Source organism: Suncus etruscus, chromosome 3, assembly GCF_024139225.1.
Source record: "Suncus etruscus isolate mSunEtr1 chromosome 3, mSunEtr1.pri.cur, whole genome shotgun sequence".
NCBI classification, from domain to species: Eukaryota; Metazoa; Chordata; class Mammalia; order Eulipotyphla; family Soricidae; genus Suncus; species Suncus etruscus.
This window is the reverse complement of record NC_064850.1, coordinates 24439392-24459585: the sequence shown is the minus strand read 5'-3', so window position 1 is coordinate 24459585 and position 20194 is coordinate 24439392. Positions and strand designations below refer to the sequence as shown.

The 20194-nt window shown below is 35.3% G+C and overlaps 1 protein-coding gene across 1 annotated transcript in view; it reads left to right on the top strand.

Moving 5' to 3' along the window:
• Positions 1 to 479: 479 nt before the first annotated feature.
• LOC126004250 (intraflagellar transport protein 81 homolog) overlaps positions 480 to 20194 on the top strand; it is a 32784-nt gene continuing 13069 nt past the window's right edge. Inside the window, 2 exon segments of the mRNA XM_049770713.1 lie at positions 480 to 789; positions 791 to 1209. Of these exon segments, the coding sequence (XP_049626670.1) occupies positions 490 to 789; positions 791 to 1209 (719 nt within the window). The 5' untranslated portion in view covers positions 480 to 489.

Here is a 20194-nt window from a genome sequence, read left to right as displayed (position 1 = left end):
TAAGGTACATGGAGAAAAATGTAAGCAAAACACTAGATAAGGTACATAGAGGAAAATGTAGACAGAAAATTCTATGACACTGAAGCTAGAGGCATCTTCATAAGAGAAACACAACTCGATTGGCCAAGCAAGTGGAAGCAATAATAAACAAATGGGACCACATTAAACTGAGAAACTATTACACATCAAAGGAAATGGTGGTTAGGATACAAAGACTAACTACAGAATGGGAGAAACTTTTCACCCAATACCCATCTGATAAGAGGTTAACACCTAATATACACAGGATATTGGGGATATTGGTATGACTCAGCAAGAAAAAAACAAAAAAACATCTATTCCATCCAAAAATCGAGAGTGGAAAAAACAGACATTTCCTCAATGAAGAAATACAGATGTTCCAAAAGGCACATTAAAAAAATGCTCCACACGGGGCGGGGAGGCGGGGAAGTGATTTCGGGAGGAGAATTGGAGTTATAAGGCCTAATTATGAGTGACCAAATCAAATACATTGTGGACAGTCTTAATAAGGAGCCTTTTAAGAAGAATTATAACTTAATCACTTTTGATTCCTTGGAGCCTATACAACTATTACAAGTTCTCAATGATGTTCTGTCTGAGATTGACCCAAAGCAAGTCGTTGATATCAGAGAGGAGATGCCAGAGCAGACAGCCAAAAGGATGTTGAACCTTCTTGGTATCCTTAAATACAAACCTCCAGGAAATGCAAAGGACATAAGTATCTTTCGTCAGGGTCTGGTGATTGGAAGTAAGCCTGTCATTTACCCAAGTGCTACACTGGCTTCTTCAGAGGACTAATGAATTGAAAAAAAGAGCGTACTTAGCTCGTTTTTTAGTAAAACTTGAAGTACCAAGTGAATTCCTTCAGGATGAAACTGTAGTTGATACTTATAAACAGTATGAAGAGTGTATGGAAGCTTTTAAAACTTTGCATAAAGAATGTGAGCAGCTTAAAACATCTGGATTTTCTACAGCAGAAATAAGAAGGGATATCAGTGCAATGGAGGAAGAAAAGGATCAGCTCATTAAGAGAGTTGAACGTATGAAGAAAAGGGTGGAGACAGTTCAGAATCATCAACAAATGCTTAAAATAGCAAGCCAACTTAGAGTTGAAAAAGAGAGAGAAGAATTTCTGGTACAACAGAAACAGGAACAAAAGAATCAGCTATTTCATGCAGAACAGAGACTGCAAATAAAATTAAAAAAAAAAAAACAAGAAAAAAAATGCTCCACACACTAATCATCATGGAGATGCAAATAAAAACAACGATGAAATATCATCTCACACCACAGAGACTGGCACATATCACAAATACAAGAACAACTAGTGCTGGCTCAGATGTGGGGAGAATTGGATTCTCATTTGGTGGGAATGATGAATCCATGATGAAAATGCTGAGTAGTCCAGCTTTTCTTGAAAACAATATGGATATTCCTCAAAAAATCTTTCATGAGACCCAGCAATACTAGAACGTACCCTTTGAACACAAAACCAATACAAAAAAGCTCTCTGCACTCCTGTAGCACTGTTTACAATTGCCAGAATCTAAAAAAAAAAAACAAACAAAAATCGAAGTTCTCAAGGACAAATGAATGGCTAATGAAACTATGTTACATGTACACAATGGAATGAATGCTATACAGGTGATAGGAAAAATGAATTCATAAAAAATTTTATACATGCATGAATATGGAGAGTATTATACTGAGTGAAATGAGTCAGGAACAGAGATAAACATAAAATAATCTCATTAATTTTTGGATATAAGAAATAAAAAAGGTAGTATGGTCAAATACACAGAGACAATAGAGATGAGAGCTTGGAGGACAAGACCATGGTAGGGATCTTGCTACAAATAGTGTAGCAGTGCAATTAGGATAGAGAAGGAATCACTGACAATGATAGTGGAACTCATAACTCTGGACAAGAATAAGGTGCTGCTTAGACTTTTACCCCAGTTTATTACTTTTCTCTTCTTCAAACAAAACCACGTAACTTGAACAAGCTAGTCCTGCCCCCCAGTTAGAGGGGGAAAAAAGGGAGGCACCAGGACCAAACAGGTGCAAGACTACTAAGTAGTAGGCTAGGTACAGAGGGGACCACATATTCTGGCAGCCCTGGGGATGAGGGAAGAGCATATGGGAGGTAGGACAAAAGCGGAGGTGTAGGGAGGACAAATTGGTGATGGGAATCCCCCCTGATTTTATGTAAATATGTACCTAAAATATTATTGTCAACAATATGTAAGCCCACTATGATCAAAATAAAAATTATATTATTAATAAAAAGAAGAATAAGGTGCTGAATGGAGATACGTTATAAGCACGGTATCACTTTATTAACACTAGTTCAAATCATAGTGTCTAAAGGGAAATAAAGGGGGAGAGAGAAGTAGAGAAATAGAAGTAAAATGCCTGTTCAGAAGCAGGCAGAGCTAGGGTTCCTGGAGAAGGGTGTTGTAAGACTGAAACTATCATGAACAACTGTGTAACTAGGGTTTACATAAAAGGAAAATAATAAAAAAAAAAAAGAGGGGCTGGAGACATAGCAAAGTGATAGGGTATTTGCCTTGCACTGGACCAACCTAGGACAGACTTGGGTTCTATTCTGGGCACCCCATATGGTCCCCCAGCCTGCCAGGAGCAATTTCTGAGTGCAGAGCCAGGATTAACCCTGAGCAATGACAGGTGCTGCCCACCCCACCCCATCCCCCCGCAAAGAAACAAACTTACTTTGAAAGTGAAAAGAACTGAACAATGAGAAAGATTTCCAATAGAGATTAAATATGCTTATTATCATGGGAGTGTAGAAATGTATCAAAATGACAGCAAGAAATTGCCCCATATTCATGAGAATAACATTTGGAGCTTGAGCGATAGATAGCACAGTGTTAGGGTGTTTGTCTTGCACTTGGTTGATCCAAGACTGACCTCAGTTCGAAACCCGGAGTCCCATAGGGTCCCTTGAGCCAGGAGTGATTTTTGAGCTCATAGCTAGGAGTAATCCCTGGGTGTGACACCCCCCCAAAAAAAAAACATTTAAAAGGGTCAGAAACAAGTGTTCAATGGGATGTGGAGAAAAGAGAAACCCATTAAGAAATATTAGTGGGAATATAATTTGGTTTAAGATTGAAAACAGGATAGAGATTTCTCAAAATATTAAAAATGAATCCATTATAGTATCCAGCAATCCCACACATAAGTACTTATTTTAATATCACAGTAATATTAGTTGCAAATGACCAATGCATACCTATGTTCGTTTCAGTGCTATTCCCAATAACCAAGATCTGTAACGTGTCCAAGTATTCTATGACATCAATGAAGAAAGAACCTGAAACTGGATAATGGGTAATGGATATGGATAATGGACTACTACACAGCTTATGCTTCAATTTGAATAAAATAAATCAGTAGCAGAAAAACAAATTTTGCATGACCTTACTCATGTGAGGTATAAAGAGCAAAGCAAGGGAACAGACAAATAGAAAACAAATCCTTGGGGTTACCAGAGTAGGAGGGGAGGAAGGGAGATTTAAAGGGAAGGGTGTCCAGTAGGCTGTTGAAGATTATTGGTACTTAGGTAAAGACTGTGGATGTGGTAACATATATTTTGAGGAGGTGTGGAATTGTACTCCTAGAACATATAGTCTTGTAAAACATTGTTCTCTTGATAAAAAACAAAAAAATGGAAATGTTCTCATTCCTATAATTAACATGATTCAAGAATTTGTCACAGCTATGAAAATTGAGCAAGCCATTATAAAAATGAATATTCTGAAATCAAAAAAAACTTCATGGAATTTTTTAAAAATGCTTAATAAAAGACAGGCAGAGAGAAATTGAATATGATAATTTAATAATGTTTGAAACTTAAAATTTCTCAAAATATATGAGATAATCAAGGTAATTCTTTAAAAAGATAAAAAAAAAGAAAGTTAAATAGTAACAGGGGAGATATATGCATTGAAGAAAGAATAACAGTATAAAACAGAAAGAATAAATAAATAGGGCCCGGAGAGATAGCACAGAGGCGTTTGGCATTTGCCTTGCAAGCAGCCGATCCAGGACCAAAGGTGGTTGGTTCGAATCCCAGTGTCCCATATGGTCCCCCGTGCCTGCCAGGAGCTATTTCTGAGCAGACAGCCAGGAGTAACCCCTGAGCACCGCCGGGTGTGGCCCCCGAAAAAAAACCAAAAAAAAAAAAAAAAAAAAAAAAAGAATAGATAAATAAAATAAATAATTTTTATGAAGACATGCTTTTGACAATGTTCATCAATTGTGAGATGAGTTTAAGGAAAATGTACCAATAACTAGATATTATTTGTTAATTTTTTAAATCAATGCAACATTAATAACTCTAATAGCATAAAAGTTTATTTAAATAGGTCCAGCATTTTTAAAATATAGAAGAAATAACAATAATGAGTTAGGTGATATTTAGGTGATAAAACTCAAATGAAAGAATTCTTAGATTTGTAGGACCTCAGAAGCTATTTTATTTAAATATCTCTGTTAAATAAGAAATTACTTAAAAATACATGTTGGAAAGACAATCGACAATTAAAACAAAATGTTCTCAAGAATTAGAAAACCATGCTTTACAATAATTTGATCTTGAGAAATAGAATTATTTAAATTAATAATTATTGCTGGGTTAATGTTTTCACCTTAAAATATTTTTTTGTTTTTGTTTTTGGGCCACACCCTGTGATGCTAAGGGGTTACTCCTGGCTATGAACTTAGAAATTGCTCCTGGCTGGTGGGGGGGGGGCATATGGGATGGCAGGGGATTGAACCAAGGTCCGTCTTAGATCGGCTGTGTGCAAGGCAAACATCCCACCATTGTGCTATCAGTCTGACCCCACCTTAAAATCATTCTTAAGAATTTATGAACAGAAAAGTGATGACAATATAATTTAGCAAAAGATTGTATAAATGTCTTTGGAAACTGGTAAGAAAATCAGAGTAAGAAATTAAAATTATTCTTATAATGTGAAGAAAATACTTTTCTTTTTGATGCTAAACTGCGAACCTAGCTTCTAATATATTTTTAAAATAGAAGTTAATATTTTAACAATTACCAGCAATAAAACAGTTTAAGTCTTCTAAGTCATAGAAAAGTAGAAAATATAACCATAGTTGGATATCATGGGACAATAACTAAATAAAATAGACAGCAATTATACAAATTAAAATGTCAATAATTGCTTGTTATAGGTTTTAGCGTGGAATAAATTTACGTTTTCCTATTTATACTTATCTGCATGTTGTACAGTTTTAAATTAAATAATAATTAATAGACGTACATATATATATTTTTGAGTCAGTATAGCAAATTGTATTAAAACAGTGTATAAATTATTTTCAAGCATTGAAACATGATAAGCATATTATCAAATATTTCAAATGAGTATTTTCATCGTTATAAATAAGGCATTTTTAAAATACACTAAAATATTTGGAATCATAAAATTAGCATTAAAATTTGTATAAATTTTAAGAATAGAAAGATAAGATAAAAAGAGGCTAAATAAACTTCACTAAATATGGTTCCCTGGCACTAAATATGGTTCCCTGACCATAACTAGAGGACACTACTGAGAAAAGAGCCAGGAATAGCTCTTGAACAAAACCAGATGTTGCCCCTCCCATTGATGATTTATATGAGTTTTATTATATATTTTTAATTTTATTATAGGTAAGGAAACAATAGAATGTCTATGGTTCTGATATATAGTTACCACACATATTCACCAAAAATGTGCCCAATACCCTCTGCCAATGTCTTTATACACACATTTTCTAAGATAACTGGGATTGTTTTTATAATTACAACAAAAACAACAGTAATTGCTATTGAGAATGTGGGTAGGGCTGGGTTGTAAAGGACTTGAATAACAGGTTAAAGGATTTGGATGCATTCTTGGTAAATGAGGAGTCACTGACGCTTTTTAAGAAGGGAAGTTCTGTAAACTGATTTGTGATTTGAGAAGATCAAGTCGGACCTTTGTTGTTTAGGTTGGATTTGAGTGGGAAACTGACTGAAATTTATTGTAATTGTCTAGACAGGAAGCATTGAAGGTCAAAACTACATCTCTACTGCAGGGGTAGAAAAAAAGAGGTACATTTGATGTAATAAGAGTCAAGGGGACTTTGTGACAGGATTCAACTTTGGAGAGTGGAAAAGAGAAAGCAAAGGGATATGAAGTAAAAGTTTTTGAGACATCGATGGTACTGTTAGAAGGAACAGAGTAATGAAGGCTAGCAAAAAGAGGAAATAGTTAAGAAACAGAAGATATTGAATTCAATATTGATATTGATTTCAAGTATGATCAATTTATTATGATGAAGCAATACATCTTTGGGGTTTATGGGAAAATGGCTCTACCACTTCACTTTGAAAATACTCTTTAGAGTTATACTAGTCTCACTGAGTGATATTTCTCTTCCTTTTTAACCCATGGGAAGAAAAAAACTAAAGATCAATCTCTTTCTTCCTTGCCTCCAATTTGGAAGAAATTTAATTCCAATGCCCAATACTTATGTGGGTGAAAAAAGTCCTAAGGTATTTCCTAACATTCCAACTTAAAACTGCTTTAAGACCTCAGTAACTAAAAGTTTCTATTCTAGGTTTGGTTCTTTTTTAAAGAAACCTCTCCAAAGGGGTGGGCAGAGCTGGGAAGCTCTTCCAGGTAAGATCAGCCTCTAATTTAAATAGATTTAGGTATCTGAGACAATAGGTCAGTTTCCAATGCATATTAAGTTCTCCTCTCAGATTCCTAATCTGTGTTCATAAGAATGAGTAGGCCATGGCTGTTTTCATGATATAGGAGTGGCCAGTGGGTAATAGTGTCAGAGAAAATATGGATTGAAATGGGTGTGTATACACATTCCAATTAGCTCGAATTTCTTGTGGTGAATGATAGAAGTAGGGCTGGGTAAAGGTGAGTGGGTTATGGTATGGGATTTTTTTTTTTCATTTGTATTTTTGTCATGAGTCACCCTATCTACCCAGCAATGGGCAAGCAGAGGCAAAACACTAGGCAAGTAAAAGGCATTTAAAATCTAGGAGCGCATTAATATTTTAGTTACTAGGGCTAATATAATATGTTTAGTATACTGACTGATAAACTGAAAATTAGGCACAGATATTTTAAATAAGATTTTTCTACTAAACCATAATTGGAGGCTCTCTTGAAGAGATTTCTTCTTTCTGTGACTCACAGAAGACTGAAATCACTATTTTCCGTTAAAAAGAAATACCAAGAAAGGAGATTATGTTTCATACATCGATCTACACTGGCTGTCATCATTATTGGCTTGAGTCTTAAGTAAAGAACATTTCCTCTATGTTCCTCCTCATTCCATTTCCTCCTCTACATGCTCATCACATTTGTAAGGCCAAAGTTATGTTCAGTCTAAAGTAAGTTACCCACATATTTGGCATCTCTAAATCTATTCCTCTTTTAAAATTTTTGCCTGTAAATGGACCCCTACTATTCTTTATCATGTGGCTCTGAATTTGATGTCTACAGCTGGCTGGATAAGAGGGGAGGTGCAAGCAATCATAGATGTTAGAAAGTTGTGATTTTAAATCTCATGTTGGAACATAAGAAAACAAAGGAAGTTAATCAGGATAAACAGAAAACAGAGGGAGGCTCGTTTATAAAAAAAAAAAAGAAATATGGACCCTGAAGTCTAGTTTTAATTATTGTCCTGGCATGCCCTAATCATTTTCTTCTCTAGACTACTCATAAAACAATTTGTGCTTACTGATAGGACAAAGATTTTCTATGTGAAGTTGTTTTTCCTTGCTACAAGTCATCCCATTGATGTTAACTACACTAGGGAGAACTTAATCCCTTCTACTAAAAATTCATTGGACTTGGTAAAGTTATCTTTCATCTGTCATTTAAGGATGCTTGGGCATGAGAAATTAAACAGCTTGTTAAATTAATTCAGACAACTGATAACAAATTGGATGATGAATCTTGACTTGGTTTTCTGATTTTGGCTGTCTTCACACTTAGCTCTGTTTTAAACCCAGTTTTGACTTAATAAATACTGATAATAAAATTGGGATTGAAGTCATGTAAATATAAATTTATTTTGTACAATATGAAAATAAAAATTTTCACATGTAATTCTCTATTTCTTTCAAGTTCATCTTCCTTTCTAACTTACAGTGAATGCAATAAAGAAACAGTTCAGTGAGTTAAGAGAAACTTCTATTATTTTCTTTTTCATTCTTCTGATTAAAACTCACTCAAAAGATTTATCTCAATTTGCTTGAAACATTTCAGGAAGGCAAGATTAAAAAAAAACTTAATTTCTCACTCAACCCAATTATTTTCTGAAGCTTTTAAAACATTAGATATAAGAATTTATCTACTGCCTCAGTTCTCAAAACTCAGTGAAACTTCACTATGGACAGTTAAGGTGACAAATGTCCATTAACTACTCCTCCGATTCTAGGACCCCCACACGAAATTATCTGAAGTGCTAAAAGAAATTCATTATATCTCACTGTAGACTATGTACAGCTCAATATGGAAGTGCATTTACCACATAAAATGGTGATAGGGTTCTGCAACCTGCATTTCAAATAATTGTGTCTCTACTGCTCATTTGTATCATTACATTTTAAACCTTCAAAGAAAACATAGTTGAAACCTATAGCTTCTAATTTTAAAGTATATTTTAGTTTACAATTGTCCTTCCTTCTTTCCTTCCTCCCTCCCTTCCTCTACCTTCTTTCCTTTCCTCCTATTCTCAACCCCTCTCTGCCTCCCTTCCACCCCCTCCATCCCTCCCTCCCTGATCTACCTCCCTCCTTCACTTCTTCCTTCCTCCCTTTCTCCCCCTCTTTACCTCCCTCCCTCCCTTCTTTTCATCCTTCTTTTCTTGCTCTCTCCCTCTCTTCCTCTGTCCCTCATTCCGTCCCCTCCCTTCAGTCTTTCCATCCTCCCTCTCTCCCTCCTTCCCTTCTTCACTTCCTTCCTCCTTTCCTTTCTCTTTTTCCCTTCCTCCCTCTCTTCCTTCCTCTTTCCTCCCTTCCTTCCTTCCTTCCTTCCTTCCTCCCTCCCTCCCTCCCTCCCTCCCTCCCTTCCTTCCTTCCTTCCTTCCTTCCTTCCTTCCTTCCTTCCTTCCTTCCTTCCTTCCTTCCTTCCTTCCTTCCTTCCTTCCTTCCTTCCTTCCTCCATCCCATCCTTCCTTCCTTCCTCCCTCCCTTCATGTCATATATGATAATGCTCTGGTTTATTCCTGGCTTTATTCTCAGGGTTCATCCATTAATTGCTCAGTGGTCTTCTATAGTGCTGGGGAAGCTCCCTATCGATGATACTATGTCTATAGCTTTGTGGAATTGATATTAAAAAAACTTCATGTTTTAGATGAGCACACAACCTTACATAAATTAGTGACTTTGATATATGTCTAAGTATTTATTTATTCAAAAATAATTTCTTGTATTCCAATAAAAATTGGGCACTGAACTTAATCTGGGAATATAGCTATAAAATTTTATCTCTCTCTACTTCTTTCTCTCTCTCTCTCTCTCTCTCTCTCTCTCTCTCTCTCTCTCTCTCTCTCAGGGGGAGTTAAAAACTTTCCAGAAGAACTTGTATCCAAGCTGAAAAGGGAAGATGTGGTCCATCCTGTTCAAACAAAGTGGGCAGTCTGAGCTCATACTAGAAAGTCCAAACTTTTATCTCTAAACTATCCACTGGATTGTAAAATTATAAATTAAACAAGTAAGACAAAACTAACACTCCAAAATTGAGCATTCTCATATTGAAAACATGAAGGTCTGCATCAATTGTGTCAATGGTCTCAGTATATTTTTAGTCAAGAGTCTCAGTATATTTTTACCATCTTCACAAGATCAAAAAGAGTGCAATACTTCTCAAAATGGCTTAATATCTTATTAACCAACTTAGTGTTTGTTGTTGAGCATTATCTAAGCAGTGTGGTTTGCTCACATAGCAACCTTTAGAAAGGGAAATGTTAGTTACAGGAGCACAGCTGGCTCCCCACTTTTCTCCAGGGTGTTTAGACAAAAGGGAAATACCTCAACCAGTTAGGCAATGTTCTGACTCTCACAATATAAAGGAGACTGCTCTTCTTACAGCATACAAAATACTGCTCTACATGACTAACAAAATTAAAGCCTGTTTTTGATGTGTTGGAAGGCTGGTTTTGTCATTCTTTAGACAATTCTTCCATTATCAAAATGGACAAGAATATAATCAGTGCTAAAACATTAAGTCTTTGGAACATAGTTTCATCATCTTCCTAATGAATTCCATATTCCACTGGTTTTGAGGAAACCGATGTGCAAACAAAATGATAAACACTGCATTTGGAAGCATCAGAATATTTACAGGGATGATACAAAAAGAGTATTTAGTATTGAATCTTGAGAACAGCAGCAAAATGGATAGAAAACAATACAAGGAGAGGGAATAAAACTAGCCTATATTGTCTTTTGTATAAGATGTACAAGGAGATAAACCCAGAAACATAAAGGGCTGGAGCTCTGAGTCCAAAGACCATTAAGGCAGCTGTTTCTTGGTGAACTTCATTGGAATTAAGATGTGATGAAAATTCATCAGGAGGAAAACTCACTATAAAACCCATAATTAAGGACTTTTTTTTTTTAAATCAAGAGGTCTGATTTCTGCTGCTAGTTAAATGATTTAGAAAGATCCATGACTTGAGTTCAGGATGAATGACTCTATTTTAAATGAATAAATTAAGGTAGAATATACACTTTTAGAATGGCTCTTATAGCATTATTATATTTATAATTATTACTAAAATTAATGACTCAGTTATTTGAAATATTTGAATATTTGAAATAGTGTATACAAGAGGAGGCACGGGCATTATGATATGACTGAAATGCTGTGGGAGAAGTTAGCATGGAATGCTGAATGTTTGCGATAGTCAAGAACATTTTTCTTGCTAACAGAAGAAGCAAAATGAGGGAATTACCTGCTCTCCTCACCAAGTCTCTCTACTAACTCCTATAAAAATCAAGAATGTTTGAGAAGGTTCACTCTTGTCATTGCCAAGTGTCAATTTATCATACTAGAAATAAGAATCCGGAGACTAGAGAACAGTGCGGGCCAATAGAAATATGATGTGAGCCACAAATGAAAGCCACAAATGTAATCTTAAAATTTATAGTAACCACGGTTTAAAAATCATAAATGAAAACGATTTAACTTTAATAGTGTTTTAGTAAACCTAATATAGCTAAACTGCTTTCATTTCAACATATGATCAATATAAAACATTGATGTGATATTTTACTCTTATTGTATGAAATGTTTTAATGCATTATGTATTTGTACTTTTGGCACATTTCAATTCAGGCTAACTACATTTCAAATGCTGAATCCCCACATGTGGCAAGTGGTTACCATATTAGTCAACTTAGTAAACTAGCTCATTAATTTTGCAGGATGTGGTATCCCTGGGAGGCAAACCTTGAATGGTTCACCGGGGAGGCCAGAGACTGAAGGTGCTTAGCAAAAGTCTACATGAGGATCTTTGCTTATTTCTTAATTTTATTCATTGCTGGCTAATATGATCAGTGCCTTGTTTCTTCTACTCCACCTACTAAGAATATGGCCAAGTCAACTTTTCCTGGGGAGATTCTTATTTTGTCTTTCTTTATTATTTTATTTTAAAAGAACACAGACTACTCTTCTTAGCACCTAATAATGTATTTTCCAGTTCTCTAAGGAAATAAGGCTCTGAAATTTCCCTCACATATTTGCTAGCCCCAGTGGACTCTGTTTCTGTTCCACAGAAACATTGCCCAGAAGTGAGCTCATTGACCTTCTCATCATGGCCAGAGGCAAGTAGAACTATCTGGAAGGACTTGTAAGCAGAGGTCATAGATGAGCTTAACTTCCTTGAAATACTGTACTGATATTTCTGTCACTTACAAAGTCTGTCAGAAATTGTGCCCTAAATGCGCTAAAGCTTTGGCAAAGATCAAAGAGAGAACAAGGTTCTTGGAGCTCCTTGATACTTTTCTCAAGGGCAACCAAGGGATGGGCCATTGTTGACTTTCACTCTTGCAGCTAAGTCTCATATTCCTGATTTAATTGCCAACTTGCATACAAACTTCTGGTCTTTAGTTACAACCAGTTTTTAAAATGAAATAAGATGTACCTTTATTTCCCCTGGTAGGTTTCTTTGAGGAACTTCCTAACTACATTTTACTCTTAAAGGTTCAGAGGAAGTGATCCAGGAATGATTGGAGCTGCCACGTCTGTAAGTGAGACAATAGGACAGGAGTAAAATTAATCAGTAGAAGAGATGCAATTTGGTAGGAGTCCTGGGAAGTTCATACTACTGGTAAGAGTTGCTTGTGTAGTAGATGAGACCATAAAACTCTTTGAAGAAAATAAGACATTTCTATTTGTGTTTTGGCAGCAGTTAACACAGGATCTCTGTAAGACTTGCTGAAAGTGGTTGAACAACAAGTTGTTTAGGAAGATAACATACATCTTCTAAAGGAAAATCAGTAAAACTCAAGGAGAAGTAAAGAGCAGTTATGTTCATATTTTATGGTCATTATCATCTATTATTTATTATTACTTTATAAATGGTTTTCTTTGTTGAATTTCATATATTTGTATCATGTGTGTCTACATTCTTTTTTACTGAAGGTAACCAAATTCACCAAAATGCAAGATGGACACATATGCAAGTTTAGTCTTTTTTTGAATACAGGTTAATGGATATTGTAAACCATTATAGCTTGGGTCATCACCCACAATATTATCTGCTGGTATATTTATCAGTCCTTCTATTAATTAAATAAATTACTTCTGTAGGAAGTTTATAAATCAACCCGAATGAGAGATACATAGAGCTCTAAGAAATTTTATTTTGTTATGTCTATTTTGTTATGTTATTTTATTATGTCTCTGCTACCATCAAGAGCTAATCAGTTTATTTGTTTGTTGATAACACCCTAATGAAGATATCCTATCTAATCTTGTCAATAAATTAGAGGCAAAATTTGGAAAAAACAGTTTTGCCAATTATTTACATATTTGCCAGTAATAGAATTCCAATTGCCATATTGGAATAACGGACTAATTTTCATATATTTCTGTCTATTCCACAAGGTAATTCATAGCATGATTACATTTTATGCAGGGTGTTATTGCTAGGCCACCCCCCTACTACTCCTGGCTTACTTCTGGCTTTGTGCTTAGAAATCATTCCTGGCAGGGTTGGAGACCATATTAGATGGCTGGAGATTTAGTCAGACTCAGTGGAATCAAAACACGTGCCTAAATTCTGGTTCCACAATAAGATTGGAGATATAAGCCTCCCTCTGATCAAAATTGATTTGTTAATAATTGGGGGATTACACAGTAGAGATAAGTTGTTTATTTATGATACATACCTTATAGCTTTAACTTAAAACTCACCTAAATAATTTCTTATTCGCTTCCTGGAGCTGGATTTTTAGCAGCACGGGCGGGCAGCTGGCAGACCTCCGTATGTGCCAGCGGCCTTTTGGCCTGGCCTAGGGTGGGGGGCCCGGACCTGGGTCACCCGAACCCCCTCTCCCCCTTTCCTCCGGATCTCCAGGTGGGTTTCTGGGAGGAGCTCATGGGGCACCCTGGGTTTACCCCACTCCCAGGCCGGCTCCAGAGGTTGGATCAGGGGGTGGCGTTTGATCTGGGGGGTGGCAGATAATTTCTCAGCTATACTCAGGCTGTCACTGGCAATTTCATACCAGTCTACATTTTGAAACCGCGCGTGGGCTAGCCCCCCGCGCGATCATATGCTCCTCCCAACCATCAGTACCCCAGATTTACCCTTCTTAACTTCAGTAACACACAGCTTCAATCTCTGACCAAAGACATACAGTAGATCTTACAAATCCCAGAACTATTTAGAAGGACATAAATCGAACACATATTGAACACATATATCTTTTGAATATTTTATGATTATTTTCTTTAACTGCTGTAACTCTCTATATATTCTTCTACCATGATGTTTCTATCCACTTTTCATCTTGTCTTTTCTTTGTAAGCTGTTCAGTAAGGATTGTGGTGGAACTGTCCCTCAGTTTGATGCCTATGATTGAACTATGTGATGGAAATTGCTGGTCTTGTTCCTATTGCCTCCAGATGCACCAATAACGCTTCATGGCATTGATCCTTGTTTGCATAGACACATTAAAATGGGAAAACACTATACATACAGATTAGTTATTATCTAATAAATCTCATTACAATGTACCTTACACCCTGAATATTGATATAATGACCTGGCATAGGCCCCAGTTGAATGGGCATTCTCCATTCACGCTGGAACCAGGCAAGCTATCTACGAAACATCCAAGGTCTTTTATAGCAACAGTTGGAAGCAGTCCTCTACCAGGAAAGACACTACCAAGGGTGTGACATCGACCTCCTAAAAAGACACTTCCGTTTACACTGAGAAGACGTGACAACAACAATGACCTGCGAGAAGACATGACAACAACGATGACCTGCTCTACAGGACATGGTTCTCTCTATTGCCCCTTAAGTGTGAGGTGAAACGAGAGGATGCTCTGCACCATCCTGACTGCAATATGGGATATGCAGACTCCAGGATCTTTAATACAGAAGAATGATACCAACAACAGAGACTATGTGAGGAATGGAGGTGTATTGCCACTACAGACTATGACTTGAATTGGACAAACTAGTTTGCCTGGAGCCTAGAGTCAGTCCTGTGCCAGGAAACTTCAGGGGTAGGGTCTCCATGTATTTAGACCATAATTTGTCTTTCCATGTCCCTTATGTTTTGGTGGGCCTATGCAAACAAATGCCACTTTAATATCGTTTTTTACTATGTTCTCTTGACTCCAATCCTTAAGAAAAACAACCCATTAAAACTTTTGAGGTTAACTTAAACTAGTAAGCATGTGCATGGAACTAGATAAATGTACTTTGCCCTCAATGTTTAAAGAGTTACATAAGTCTAATATCTTTAGATTATATGGTGTGCTGCTAAGAAACAATATGTACTACAACTGGGGATTTGAGGGACAAAGTAATTGTATTGTACATGGGTTCAGTTTTGTTTTAATGTTCTTTGGCTGAAAGTTCAAGGCTGGGATATCATCAATGGAACTACTGAGAATCCTGTTTATGGGTGATTGGGCTTCCACTGTAACTTTACCCTGTCCTCTTTCTTTGCATCTTTGTTGTCATAATTAAAATAATAAAAAAAAATAAAATAAAAAAAAATAATTTCTTATTCTAGGATATGGGTCTAATAATTTTGTTATGTACTATGGTGCAAAATATGTTGAAAAATTAATCCTTTTTACTGTTCACATCTTCCTTTGTACGCTATTATTTTATATAACTCTTGTTCTCTTTCTTACTGCCAGTGAGAGTTGCTTTTCCTAAATATTGATATATTTGTGAAATTTGAGATAGTCCATCTAAGAGTCAACCCTAGATTGACAAGTTTATTTTGTTAACATAAGAGAACAGATTTTGGGCTCTGGAGCAGTGGCACTAGAGGTAAGGCATCTGTCTTGCAAGTGCTAGCCTAGGATGGACCGCAGTTCGATCCCCTGGCATTCCATATGGTCTGTCCAAGCCAGGAGTGATTTCTGAACGCATAGCCAGGAGTAACCCCTGAGCATCAATGGGTATGGTCAAAAAACAAAACAAACAACAACAACAAAAAAGAACAGATTTTGAAACAAAAATTTACTTGATGATAAACAGTAAAAATAAAGCATATATTAAATTTCAAGTGAGAGTAAAATTGAATACTCAGTCTGCTGGGTTAGAATCCAAAATATAATTAAAAATTGTGCCTCTTGTAGAGGCAAGGGAGGCAAATGGGTAGGGGTTGGTGGATTGTTGGAGGGAAGTTGATTTGAAATGTTCAAACACTATAGGCCTGAAACCCAATCATGAGTAACTTTATAATTCCACAATGACTATATAAAAAGAAATAAAATATTTGGAATTAGACAATATCAAACTGTTAGTGCAGGAACTGGACAACAAACCTGTTTATCAGTACTGTATAGTTCTTTGTACAATATAATAATTCCTTGCGGTTTTCTAATAACCAACTAGATATTAGATTCTAATTAAATTATTACATTTTTTCTTTATTTTTGTATTTTTAGGCCACACCCAGCAGGACTTACGCCTGGATCTTCTTTAAGGGATCACTCCTGGCAGTCCTCAGGGGAACATAAGACAAGATGGGGACCAATTGTACATTTGCTGCATACAAGACCTTACCCTCTGTACTATCTATCTGGCCCTGAACTTCATCATTCATGAGTGAAAGCCCACCAAAAAACAAAGATTATACTCATGAACTTGTGAAAGCATTATGCAGATGTAAGTAATTATCATTAGCTATTAGTCACTCCTCAAAAATAGAAGTTTAAAAAAGAAAAATAGAAAATGCTGTCTTTATATAGCCTAAGTGGTCACCTGACTAGATAATATCTAGATTATTAGTGAGATCTTTTATTTTTATCTTACTAAATTTTGATGGAATGTTATCATGGAGTCAAATTGTTAATTGATTGAATTGATTAGTGGCTAATTAAATCAAAGAAGCTAAACCAACTTTATACAGACACATTAGAAACATTTCTTTCTGATGATCCTTGTTTTGCTAGAGTTTTAAGGTCTGCAGTAGGGAAAATCTTTTGAAAATAAGGTTTACTTTGGCTCTCTGTGTGTGAGCAATTGATGTGGCATGGAGTTCACCAAGGAGATTGCAATGGTTCTATCAATTGGGCAACTTGTATGATTTGTTTATCTTCGGTGTTCCCACTAAAGAACACAGGCTAAATTCTGGTGAGGACATTGTTCAATACTTAAAATGCATTTGACATCTTTCTTTTAATGTTAAGTAAAGACTAGAATTTCATTCCAGTGGGAGTAAGATTGAGAGAAAATTTATTCAAAAGACTTAAGAATATGCTTTGCCCATGAAAGTGCTGAATTTTATTTCCAGCATTGCATGTTGCCCTGAGCACCACTGAGTATAGCTCAAAATGAAGCAACAACAAAATTATTACAGGGTAGCATAATTTCCTAGATTATTTTATAGTGTGAATTATGTGACAACACATTTCTGTGCTTGCTTTTATTTCTAGGTAGCTGTAAGACACAATTCCGGCTATCATAAATTGATTATATTATGTATATCTACTTATTTCTTATATTTATTTATCTATATGTTCAGTTGTATTTCTTTAAGACTAATTTAATTTAAAAACAAAAATTTTAATTTTAGATTAAAAATTGTATTATGCATTGTATTGTAATTAATTCCCCAAATTGACCCAAAACCTTTGTAGGATGCATTTCAATATTTAATAATTAGTAAACTAGAAATATTTTTCAGTGGTCTCAAAACAGAAATGTAAAACTACCTTTATTATGTAAAAAATAGAAAATTTGTTTATATACAATTTCTCTGTGTCAAATGTCAAGATAAAAATGATTTTCCCCCTTCTCTGTTCACAGATCATCTTTTTCCTTCACAAACCAGCTCAAGTTCTCTTCATGAAATCTTCTTGGCTGTTCTAAGTTCTAATGACTCTCATTTTGGAATTTCCATAATACTTTAGCTCAGAGTGTATGATTTAAAATTAAGTTATACTGTCCTGAATTTTCCCTTCATTGTTTTAGTTCAAATCATACTTGACCAGTTTATTATTCCTTGGCTGTGTGTGGAGCTTTCCCAACTGTGAGTTTGTTCTTGCTGCTTCTACTTGCCTGGAATGACCTCTCATGCCCATTTATCATCGGATTCTACCTACTTATCAGAGTCCAGATCAAATAACTTTGCCCATGAAGCTTGCAGAATTCAGGCTAGCTATAGGTAACTCCTTTAAGCTCAAGATATCTACCACTTTATTTATCAAGTTATTCTTCATATATTTTTGTGTTTTCTTATCTTCTCTATAGTCCAATGTTAAAAGGATTTAGATTTCTCTTTTAATTTGAGGAATGTTGGAAATACTCAGATAATGTTTCCATGTATTCAAAGGCCTTATGATTGTTGGTCTCCCAATTAGGCATCCATAAGTATCACTTGTAGCATTAAGTAAATATAGGTAAAGACAATTATAAGTCTTATTTATGTTAATAATTGATCACTTATGTGGTCTTCGTCTATGCATTCAAATTATTTTGATGTATGGCCAACTCTGAAACAATGGTTAATGACATTACTTGCAGAGGATAACAAGAAAAGCTTACACAACCTCATAAAATCTATATTTATTTAGACCTCAATATAAAATTAATTTAAATATACCACTCCATACAATAGCACCAAACATAAATGTTTAGAGAAAAAAGTAACAAATGATAATTTGTTAATATTTTTTTAATATTGTTACCTTTGCAAAGTTAGTTACCAACCTCTTTTGTTTTATATTCTGTTTTGAATCTTTGTTTTAAAAATTATAATACAAATAAGGAATAAAATAAATATTTTATGCTGTTGTGCATACCTAGGGAATTTAGAATCATTCTGTCCAAATTTATTTTACTATGCTTAAGTATCTGTGTGAATCTATCTCCTTAATTGTAAGTGACAAAATATCAAATCAAATAAATTTAAGTGAAAATATAAGAATTAATTAGATGGACTGGCAAATAGCTCAAAAGTCTGGAGTCCATGTTTTCAACGCAAGTGTCCTAGGTTTGGTCCCTGGCAGTACGTCATGGTACCCTGAACACCAATAAGTTGCTCTCCTAAATAAATTAAAAATAAATAAAAGGAACTTATTAAATGTGAATTTGCTGGTCATGGTGGAAAGAGACGTGCTATCCAAACCACTTCTCCTTTCCAATGGACACTTAGCTGCACTTGTTTCTCATTCTCTCTACAGTTGGGTGTGCCCAAGTGACTGGATTCTGCTATGGAATGTGGGCAGAAATAATACGTGGTACTTCCAGAACTGACCCATGAATCCTTCCCTTGTGCAATATTCCACTTTCTTTCTCTTTTTTATACTTACATAAAGAAAGCTCCAAAGACCAAAGAGAAATGGCACACAAGATGGAAATACCCTGAGTCACAATGTCCAAAGAAAAATCACCTCATGAAGTATGAAACCAATGTGGACTGTTTGAACAATATTTCATATGATATGTTTATATGTATGTGCATATATGTACACATATATACATTATATTAGAATACTCAAAGTTTGAACTATTCTAATAATTGAATATTCTAGGATGTCTCATTTGAAAGAAAATTTAAAACAATAAATAAATTGTGAGAACAAACTGTTCTGAAATTGACTTTCTTTAGACACAACTAGAATAAACATCAAACTAACTTTACTTTGTTTCTGGAGAGTTGCTTCTAAATAAAAAAAAATACAGAAGTAAAATGCAATGATTTATATATATAGGAGACAGATTCAGTAGCATTTAGAAGCAAGTAAGAAAAAAAACCAAAGGAGAGCACATTTCAATGGTCTTGGATAAGATCCAGAGGAGTCACTAAATTGTACTTTTTTATTGTTCCCAATAAGAAGAAATGACTTTATCTTAATAAAGAAAAGGATGATGTATAGGAGCATGAACTCTGCCTTGAGTCAACAACAACCCCAAAATAGTACAATGACTCTTTTTTTTTTTTTTGGTTTTTTGGTTTTTGGGCCACACCAGGTGATGCTCAGGGGTTATTCCTGGCTATGCGCATAGCAATGGCCCCTGGCTTGGGGAACCATATGGGACACCGGATTTCTAACCGTGGTCCTTCCTAGGCTAGCGTGCACAAGGCAGACAGACATTTTAAGGCTTGTGCCACTGTTCCTGCCCCAATAATATGATTCTTAATGCATAAATATATGAATATGTAGTTTACCCTTATAACTTACTGGTATTTATTTATCCTGACATGCAGTGTTAAGTTCTTTGTGGTTGTTTATAATTGACTTTTTCACTTTTAAGTTTGTTTTCGTTTTTTGATTTTGGGCCATATCCAGTGATACTCAGTGGATGAGCTTTTTTGTGGACTCTTTTGGTTCTCTCTGTATATTATCACATTATCTGTAAATAGTGATGATTGACTTTTCTTCCAATGTGGATACCTTTCATTTGTTTTCTAGGCTGATTGTTGT